Consider the following 10,170-nt stretch of genomic DNA (forward strand, 5'->3'; position numbering starts at 1 on the left):
CTCCTTGTCTAGAAGGTCTGATTTTGTTCCTATGTACCACTCTTGTTCATGATTTCTGGAGTCAAACCACAGATTAGCTAGTTGCCTTGTAACCCCAAGGCAGACAGAGTGTTGATACTCTGGAACAAATCCATTTATCATTTGAAAGTTTTCAAGTCTCATTAAAGGTGAAGGTCCTTTTACTCCCATTACAGTTTTCTCAAGTGTTGCGGCCAATGCGTGATCAAAGTGCTCTACTTCAGTTCTAAGTTTTGGCACAGGGTCTTTATTTGTGTAGGGACCTCCCCCAACATGGTAGCAAAAGTCACACCCATAAAAACCATTGAACTGTTTAGTGTTCCTTAGAAGTGGGCGGGCGACTGAATCAGAACTACATATGAGAGCAAAAACCTTGGAAGTGTGCTCTATGTTCGCGGAATCTTTCCATTTAATTCCATCTTTCTGTAGAATTGACAGTTCATCTACGAATGGCTTCAAAAATGTGAGCATATAGGGCTTTTTTTCCCCAAACCAAAGACATGGAATGCAGATATTTGCCTTTCGTTCTCTAGGCTCAAGCTCTATTACTTGGCACTGTATGGGCCAGATCTGGTACTTGGAGCTCCTGAACAGTGGGATTCCATCACAGTTCCAAATTAAAGATATGTCATCTTCACCCATTGCACCAGATTCCTTAAGTTTTTGATACTCATCTCCACATTGGATGTCTGAAATTGTATCTGAATTCAACCAATCGTTTTGAATTTTTGGTTGTTTTTCCTCAAGCAATGTTTTGATCTGTGAGGCCAAACTAAGAACCAGGAAAAAGCATCCACTTTTAAGAGAGCTGTCTGAATCAGTTACTGTGTGACAAATGTCACACTGTAGCTCACCAGTATTTTTCCCTAAGTAGTTTTCACATGTTGGACAGTAGAAATGGGGTTCATAATTTCCATACTGACCATAAGCTTTTCGGAAAAGATATGTGGTCACTGGTACCATGCCTGGAAAATGCTCATTGAAAATTTTCAGTAGATGGTCCAGTGAAACAGCTGTAAGATTGTGCCTTAGTATAAAGGACATAAGCAACAGTAAACTTTGTCCTTTTGTCAGAGGTGCGCCGGGATACACAGGATCATCGCCATCTGTTAATGGGCCTGCCTGAGGACATAATCATAATAGTAATTATTGTAAAAAGTAACCTATAGCAAAAGAAACATGCTGTATAGAAAACATACAAAAATAGAAGCTACTAACCTTTTCGTTTGGCTCTTGCTGGTCAGGAGTTGGAAAAGACATGTTCTCTTCTGGTTGTGTCCAGGATATGTCCTGCCATACCTAAAAATAACATAGATAACTGATTTTACTTTGGTGGGGTTTTTTTGGTGTCACGGCCCTCCTCTGCATTGCAGGTGCGGTTCCTCTTGCAGGCAGAGGAGGGTCGATAGTGATTGGAGCCACCTGGGTTCAGGGTATTGAAGCTGCTACTAACCACGTTCTCTCTCTCTCTCTCTCTCTCTCTCTCTGCTCTTCCATCCTATTTCAATTGTTCCTTTATAGTTTTACTTATTTTTTAAATTCAGTTATGCTCACAGAAACATACACACACAGACACAGACACACACACACACACAGAGACACACACAGACACATAGAGACACACACAGACAGACAGATTCACTCATCTATACACTTTACACATTACATTATGACATTCTCCCACCTCATTCCTTTATATGTTTAAAGTAAATAGTTTTGGTTTACAATAAATATAATCTTTTTGGCCTATACTAGTTGTTTGTGTCCCATCATTTAAGCCGGCCTGTGACAATGGTTTACGATTGATACAATACATAATCTTAATAATAATTATTATTTTAAAAAGAGAACTTGTAGTAAAAGACAAATAGTGTAAAGAAAAAAAAATACAATAATAAAAGCTACTAACCTTTTTGTTTGGCTCATGCTGATCAGCAGTTGGAACAGACTTGTTCTCTTCTGGCTGTGTCCAGGATATGTCCTGCCATACATAAAAAAACATTAGTTATAAACGTGTTTTTTAAAATAGTTTAAGATAGTTAACTTGCAATATGCAACCAGACAGAATTAGAGTAGTTTTGCAATGAATAATGGGATAGATGTCTTTGTCCACTGATGAAACATACACAAATCCAATCCAATCCACTTTTATTTCTATATCACATATTACAAACACAAAGTTTCCAAAGTGCTGCAAAGACTCATAAAAGAAAACAATTAATATAAAATTAATTCAACAAAATAAGAACATCAAGTTTAAAAATATATAAAATATAAAAAAAAAGGATAAAAACCACAGTGGACGACATAACTTAGGCAGAATTAAAAGCAAAATAATGAAATTTAGACGAGCCTTAAAACACATAACTGTAGGGGCAGTTCGGACATGGAGGGGCAGGCCATTCCAGAGTTTAGATCCAACCACAGAAAAGGCCCTGTCCCCCCGAGTCTTAAGGCTCGACTTGGGGACCACAAGCTGGAGCTGGCCCTCTGACCCCAGTGTCCGTGCTGGCGTATTAATTTAGATGAGGTCAGAAATATATGCCAATTAAATATAAAGTGTTTGTTAAACTGTATCTGCATTGCATTGAAGATCCATCAAATTTTTGCATAAAAAATATCAAATAATGTGTTATAGCCATTAATTTCTGAACAACTGGAAGTTATTCAACTTGTAAACTTATAAATTAGTAATTAATTTAAATTTGCATAAACCTATCATGAATGGATAATGCAACGAGTGTTTACTTCAAAGTATTAAATTAATTGACCTATGTATAAGCTGGTGTTGACACAGTAACTTCTTTATTAGAAGTTTTATTAATACAAATTGGTCAATGTTCACATTAATTATTACCTGTAATTCTGTTAGCATTTTTATATCAGGTTGGTCCCCACTTATGTGAGTCCAAGGTCTGTCTTGGTCTGACGTGGAGGGTAATTCCATCACTTGGACTAAGTGGGACTGTCTCCAGGCTGCCTCACTGTCAGGCTGTAATGAGTCATACAACAGCATTAGGGGACATGGGTGTGTTTATTACAAGCAATTTTTCATGTATCTTTATCACATACACATACAGGACAACAGGGGAAATATAAGCTTATCCCTGATTTACTTACATTGTAGAACAATGATAACAATGCAACAAATAAGCATTAAGTTTAAAAATGTTAAAATTTAAAAAAATTCAATCTGTAGACATTTTACCTCTGAGGATTTGTTGTTTTGTGTGTCCTGCTCATGCTGTAGTCCTGCTGTCTGACTGCTTGCACTTTCTGTCAGAGGTCCTTCATGAGGAGCATTCTGGGACAACTAAAGTATGCCACTATAGTTAGTGTAATGATGGCAAACACAATTCTGTATGAATAACTATTTGAATATGTAAGAAAGAACTAAAACTCCGGCTGCTGTTTAAAGCTATTTTATCACCTTAAATTGCACCTTTAGCAAGCCAGTTGTAAGGAAACTGCAAGGAGCTCAGAGTTTGAGCCTCATGACAGCTCTCACTTCTAGAATGAAATTTTATTTGGCTTAGGCTACACTATGAAAATATCTGAAGAACAAACAAAGATTTAAATTATGATTTAGTAATTCTGGCTGGATTATAGATGAATATACAGTCACCAAGACAAATATGGTAAAACCTCAAGGGATGATTTGTCATCAGAACGAACATAATCACAAAACTGGTGCGGTCTAGGCTAACGTCACAGTTTAGCACACACATTACCACGCTCCCTATAAGTTATTCTAATATGAATCACTGATAAACGTATCCATAACTGTTTTTGTCAAATGACATAATGTTGCATACCTCGGTTGAGACTCGTCTCTTTTCTTTGTGGGAGGATGGGCAATTGAGATACTTCTTGTAACTCCCTCGGTCTCGGCACTTAAAATAATTCTGTAATAAACAATGCACTGTTAGCCTTAAAAAAAAATAATAATACGTTGTAGTTAAACCTAGCAGGATTTTTATTTATTTTTTTTTACCTCAGATTCTGTTATCCGTCGATATTTCGTGGCCTTTGATGGTTGTCTCAAATCATCAAGTACATGTTCTTTATATCTTCTTTTGTGCGCCATCATTGCATATCTGGTTGATTACGATTCTCAAATATATTTTATGCTTTTAAAAAAAACTGACACACATCACCATTGAATAGTTTGTGACACTCTGAGCGGGCTTTATCCTCAAATCAAAAGTTTTTATTTTATTTTTTAAATAAGTCGTAGCCAATCAGACGTCAATAACAATTTCGGCCAATTACAATTGGGCCACAGCCCGTTACACTGGCGCGAAATGTATGAGAAGATGGCGAACGTCAAGGCAGCAGGAGCTAACGTTAGCGCTCCACCAAGAGTAAGTATAAGTTGTTGAATTTGATAACATGCACGAACTATTAATGATTAAATGCAGTTTAGTACTGACTTTTGTTCAGTAAGTTGGATAAATACTTAATTCATCTTCAGTAATTTTGGTTCACATGTTAAAATGACAGTCAAAATTAATGTGCTGCCTGACTTAAAGATGCTGCAGCCAGATAACTTTATTACAACATGACATTATTATTTTTTTTTTTAATATATATAACGTTAATATCCCCTTGTCTGTCTTGCTATGACACAGAAACGTTTCAGAACGCTTGCTCCTCTTTGCCATAAGGGAGGGGTCGTAACGTAGGCTAATCGACAAGGAATGCTTTTTACATTTGATTTTTTAAAATACAATCACGGTTTTGTTTCTAAAATGCAAACTCAAGTTTTTTGTTTGCAAGTGAAAATGTATTAAGGATGCTGTGCAATGTGTTTTTGTCTTTGTTCTAGAAAAAAAACACTTTAGAAAGTTCTGATGACGAAACAGACATTGAGATGAAGCGACAATATGAAAAAGCAAAAGTAAGTATTTACTGTAATATTGCTCAAATATATATATTTTTTAACTAATATATAATTGCCCTAATGTTTATGATTTTGCAGTCCTAGGATAAAATGTCCTCTTGATTATTAAAGAGATATTAAAAAATTAAAAATGTATGGTATTGTTTAAATATCAGTGGTTTGTATACAGATGTCCTGTTGGCCCTTCGTTTTTTTAACCTTTATTTAACAAGAAAAGTCCAATCGAGTTAAAATAACTTCTCACAGGGAGTCCTGGCCAAGACAGGAGGCCAAAAAAGTTGCAAATTAAAAACATAAAAAAAACGGGACAAAAATTACAATACACAGCAAAGCTCTATGTATACAATACACATTTAACTTAAGTAAAAACAAACATAATTTAAATAGTACCTAGTTGAAACAAGTAAACTGTTCATTCAGAGATGTCTTTAAGAGGTTTTAAAAGTACTAATAGATTGAAGTGATTCTAAATTTAAGGTGTTTTGAAGTTCATTCCAGACACTTGGTGCATATAATGAAAAAGCTTTTTTTCCAGGTTCTTTTTTTGTTAATGGAATAACTAATAACAGTTTTTTTTGACGACCTTGTCCTATAAACACTATTTTGTTAAATAAGTAAATTTGAAATGTAAAGGGGTAATTTACCCATTAGTGCTTTAAAAGTAAAAATTAACAGATGGAATTTTCTTCTAAGAGAAAGAGGGAAGGCCATTGTACAGTTACATACAGAGTGCAGTGGTGAGTCCTAGCTGCCTACATCTGTAATGAAACAAAAGGCAGAGTGATATAGTACATCTGATTTTTTTAATAAAAATGATGTAGAATGCATATAAATTAAATCACCATAATGATTTATGTTAGTTGTTTTGTACTGATGATAGTTGTTTTGCATGTTGTATATAACTGAGTTTTTATTTGGTCCAGAGACAAAAAAAAGTTGCAAAAGAGAGGATCCTCACTCAGTTGAAGGATACACTGAGGAAACCACTCCACTCCACTCCATGCAGAACCAATCCATTACATAGTGAGGAGGAAGTTGAATCCGAAACGGTGGACACAAACGTGGATCTGTTCAATTACCCAGGGAATTCTCAACCAACCGTATGTCGTTTCAAACCCTAAGCAATGAACACAAACTTTTGGACTGCGTAGTCAACCTAATGTATTTTTAAAAGTAATGTTTAGGCAGATAATACAAATTATAAGATCTATGGTATTGTTTAAATGTTATTTGTTTATAGACTATATACAGATGTTCAGTTGTCGCTGTTTTTTATGTTGTATATAACTGAGTTTTTATTTCTTGTTGACTTTGGTTCAGAAACAAAAAAAGGTTGCAAATGAGAGGGTCCTCACTCAGCTGAAGCATACACTGAGGAAACCACTCCACTCTGATCCACGCAGAACCAATCCGTTACATAGTGAGGAGGAAGTTCAAGCCGAAACCGTGGACACAAATGTGGATTTGTTCGATTACCCAGAGAATTTTCAACCAACCGTATGTCGTTTCAGACCATACACCAAAAAAAAACAAAAAAACATTTGGACTGTGTTATAGTTATTCTAATGTATTTTTAATCATATTCTTTCAGGTTCTCCAAAGCGTTTTTTTTTTTTTTTTGCAAGTAGAACATTACCATGCGAATCATTTTTATTTGAAATTGTATTTATTGTTTTAAATATAGGATACCTTAGATGCTGCTGAGGCAAGCGGAGAGAGCGTGGAACAGCCATTATTTGTCAGTGGTGAAGTGTTGAAAGCTTTGAAAGGTACAGTATAAAATACCTGAAATGAGTTGTGCTAAGGGATGCTATGTGGATAATTATGTCTTAAATATACTATATATACAATAATACATTTGTGATTGCAATTTTCTATTGACTTGATTTGTATTTAAAGCAGTAAAAGTGGTTGTACTGTATTTCATTTCTTTAGATAGATTCTGAGCATTAAGCATTTACAATCTTTGTAATCATTCTAAGCAGCCATCTTTCTTCATAACTTTTTAATAGAAATCTTTTCGACACCTCTAGAAATCTCAACTGTGGCGTTTGGCATCTTGTTCCTACCCCACTTACGATGTGTTTTTACACGTATTACCTGTGGTGTGCATCAGGAGTGGAGTGGTACATGTATTCGTACTGAACCAATTTGGTACAAGGGTCACGGTTTTGGTGCACGCATTTACACAGAAAATACACTGCGAAGCGGAACTATTGTTAGATACGCATGTTCTTTGGGGACACAATATGTGACGCGCGTCCTATTCGCTTTGGACTAATGCAAACTAGACGCAAATTTTAAGCATTTCTTTGTTTGCGTTGATTACAATGCTGGAGTGTGTGTGTGTGTGCTCGCACGCGCGGTAGAGAGAGAAAGATATAGTGTGTTCACTGTAGCACAAGAGAGATCGAGACAGAGAAGCAATTTGTCCTCGAGTGTCACAAATACAGTTCAGTAAGAGACCTTTACTTCAACTAAATCACCAACGTTATACTGTATGCCACAGCCTGAGAGACAGCAGGTGAATGTGTATGTGTGTGTCTGAACTCAGTGCGTTTCCCTACTGTCCATCACAGTGACTCACAGTGGTGTGTGTGTGTGTGTTAAAACACGGTGGTTAATTAAGGAAAACAAACAAATTGATCAGAAATATAGTAAATTATTAAAAATTCATTCAGGTAAAACTATCAAACAACAATGTCTTAATTAATTAATTTATTAATAAACAAATTATATAAAACTATTGTCAGTTTACTACAAATAGTCATTTCTGTAATTTGGCGGGTCATATATCATTTTTTAAGGTTTTTGTTTCCCGTGTGCCTTTTCTTTGCCTTTTTCCTTTTCAGAATGGAGCTGCTTTGGAGTGTTTGATAGTATTTTGGGTGCTGTCATATCGCTACAATTTGCAGAAACGGGACTGTCAAAACCTTGACATTCTTATTATCCGGGAGTTATGTCATTAAATTTTAGTAAAATCACTGGCTTTGCATATCCCGTGCGAATGCACATGACAAAATTAATGTTGGGGCAGTTTCAAAATCACTCATCATCCCCAGATAATACTAATCCCGTGCAAATTGGGCTTTAGAGAAAACAACATATACTCAAGCTGCAGTTTAGTTTAACTTGACTGTCATAATTGGTATGTCCTCAAAATCTGTTAGTTATAGTACATTTTAAACTTTAAAATATATAAAATACATTTCCTCTTTTTTTTGCAGAAATTCCCACCTTAGTGCAGTGTGTAAAGGAACTAATATCCTCAATGAACAGAGGGATCGATACAGCAAGCACAAGCTCAGGGTCCTCCAGCTCAGCCCAAGAGATGGTATGTTATTGTATGTGTTTTGTGAAATACTAATCATTCAAAACAAAATTTTAACTAGTAATTGACTCTTAGCTAAGCTCCACCCTCCTTAGATACTGTTGCTACGCCTGGCAAACTTTCACGCCTGGCACGTCTTAATCGGTTGTTAAATTGTGACGTAACCACTACTGTTTCCGGGTCCTAAGGCCGTCGCCTTTCTACTGCTTTTGCATGAGTTTTACTATGGTTTTACCATACAGTAGTGCTGCGACCCGTGTTGTTAAATAGATCAGAGTTTAAAAGAACAAGTGACTGTCAACAGTCATTGTACTTTTCCCTGTGACGAGAAAGACAAGAGGAAATGGCTGCAGTGATAACATAAGTTACAAATATAAACAAATAAAGAAACTTGGCGTCAGTTGGTGCTGCTAACCCTCTAAAACCTGGCTGTCACATATTTAATTTTTAATCTTTGTTCAGTTACATCCACAGTTACAGCAGTTTTTAAAATACCTCATCAAGAACATGGATGCTAGCTTACTCACCTCAACCTCATAAACCTTCTTTTTCATTGATGCCTGGAATCTGTCCTTAATTATGCCGCCTGCACTCTGTTGGATTTAAAGTAGTTAAATCCTTTTTGACCGCGAGGGTAACGTAAGAAGACGTGATCGTAAATAAATGTACAAGTTCCTCCATTGTTTTGGTGCGGTCGGAGAAGCGCTTGGACCCACGAAAGCCACGTGACGTCAGACTTAACAACCGAATTAGAGTGTGTATGCAGTGGTTTCATACATTCTCAAGGAGATAATTAGTGATTTTTGGCTAACTCTGAGAGAGCAAAACAAAATGGACTGAAGTATGCATGAAGTATACATTATTACCGGTAATTAGCCTACACACCATTTTGCTCCAACGTATCAACATGTTGGACTATGATGACAGCTCAAGCTTGTTCAGGGCGGGTCTGTGTTGAAACGCTGCTGTCAATCAACAATCGAGGGAGGGGGATTGATATAGTGAAGTCACAACTGCTCAATATAATGAACGGGAACAATGAAAAAATTGAAACAAAACCACTGGATGGAATTTTTATCAATATATGATGGTTGTGTATAGGCACTGCTTAATTGTAAAATGATTGACAGGTATTGTAGCCAGTGTTCAGTCTAGAGATTACATTTTTTACAGACCCTACTAATGTTTTGTTTGTTTGTTGTTTTTGGTATGTTAATGTGATTTTTTTTTTCTTTACATAGATTTCTCTGGGGCACATGCTGTCCAAGTCAACAAAACCTGCTTTAGGAGATTGAATAGGAGCAGAATGTCCCTGTTCACTCAAGAGTTAGCTGTTTTGTTGTTTGGGAGGGAGGTTCTGGGTTCATCTAGCCTCACTGGGAATAGGTCCCAAAAAAGAACGGCTGAACCCAGAAAAAAATGAATGCACTTATTGGTTTGTATAAGATTTATATTTTTTATATTTCATTATAGCCTTTCTCAGCTGAAATTTTAAATATTAGTGTAAAATATGTTATAAAAATAATTGACTTAAAGGGTAGCATGTATCATACTATATGTGCATGCGCAAACTTCGGAGATTGTGAACCTTATTTTATCACAGCAAGAAAAACAATACAAACAGCATATCACAATAAAAATAATTTAATTTAACCAAATCTTAAAGTTAAGTAACATTTCAAATTATTTAATGAAAGGTTTGGGCAAAACGGTACAGTAAACAATTGCTTCTATTTCATGCACTTACATTAGGATTCAATCCTCAATATTATACATCAAATTAAAGTAGTTTAAATAACATAATAGGCCATAGAGGATTCTTCAAAAATAATCACTGATTATCTTAAGACGAGTTATCCAGCATGATTGAGTAATTTAACTGCATACTCTAGACAAAAGCATATGTTAATCACAAAAA

General features: G+C 35.7%; 2 protein-coding genes across 2 annotated transcripts; one reads left to right on the forward strand and one right to left on the reverse strand.

The window, feature by feature from the left end:
• Positions 1–563: 563 nt before the first annotated feature.
• Positions 564–4,194, reverse strand: LOC113049967 (uncharacterized). Its single transcript, XM_026212698.1, has 8 exons — positions 4,013–4,194; positions 3,834–3,923; positions 3,227–3,331; positions 2,876–3,010; positions 1,928–1,999; positions 1,237–1,317; positions 666–1,140; positions 564–604 (listed from the first exon to the last, which is right to left on the reverse strand). Exons 1-8 carry the CDS (start codon positions 4,106–4,108, stop codon positions 564–566), a joined length of 1,095 nt encoding a protein of 364 aa, XP_026068483.1. The 5' UTR covers positions 4,109–4,194.
• Positions 4,195–4,322: 128 nt separating this feature from the next.
• LOC113049968 (uncharacterized) lies at positions 4,323–9,547 on the forward strand. The gene is made up of 7 exons (XM_026212700.1): positions 4,323–4,382; positions 4,847–4,918; positions 5,845–6,021; positions 6,242–6,418; positions 6,606–6,690; positions 8,149–8,255; positions 9,494–9,547. The coding sequence occupies exons 1-7, from the start codon at positions 4,323–4,325 to the stop codon at positions 9,545–9,547; spliced, it is 732 nt and encodes a 243-aa protein (XP_026068485.1).
• Positions 9,548–10,170: the final 623 nt, after the last annotated feature.

Source organism: Carassius auratus, chromosome 30, assembly GCF_003368295.1.
Source record: "Carassius auratus strain Wakin chromosome 30, ASM336829v1, whole genome shotgun sequence".
Classification (NCBI taxonomy): Eukaryota; Metazoa; Chordata; class Actinopteri; order Cypriniformes; family Cyprinidae; genus Carassius; species Carassius auratus.

What these genes read in the sequence shown, in the direction of transcription:
- LOC113049967 (XM_026212698.1), bottom strand. Translation starts at nt 4,108, where the DNA reads ATGATGGCGCACAAAAGAAGATATAAAGAACATGTACTTGATGATTTG. An exon ending in AAATGCTAACAGAATTACAG is followed by an intron (nt 2,000 to 2,875) that starts GTAATAATTAAT and finishes TATGTATGGCAG; the next exon opens with GACATATCCTGGACACAGCC. An exon ending in AGCATGAGCCAAACAAAAAG is followed by an intron (nt 1,318 to 1,927) that starts GTTAGTAGCTTT and finishes TGTTATTTTTAG; the next exon opens with GTATGGCAGGACATATCCTG.
- LOC113049968 (XM_026212700.1), top strand. Translation starts at nt 4,323, where the DNA reads ATGTATGAGAAGATGGCGAACGTCAAGGCAGCAGGAGCTAACGTTAGC. An exon ending in ACGTTAGCGCTCCACCAAGA is followed by an intron (nt 4,383 to 4,846) that starts GTAAGTATAAGT and finishes TCTTTGTTCTAG; the next exon opens with AAAAAAAACACTTTAGAAAG. An exon ending in CAGGGAATTCTCAACCAACC is followed by an intron (nt 6,022 to 6,241) that starts GTATGTCGTTTC and finishes ACTTTGGTTCAG; the next exon opens with AAACAAAAAAAGGTTGCAAA.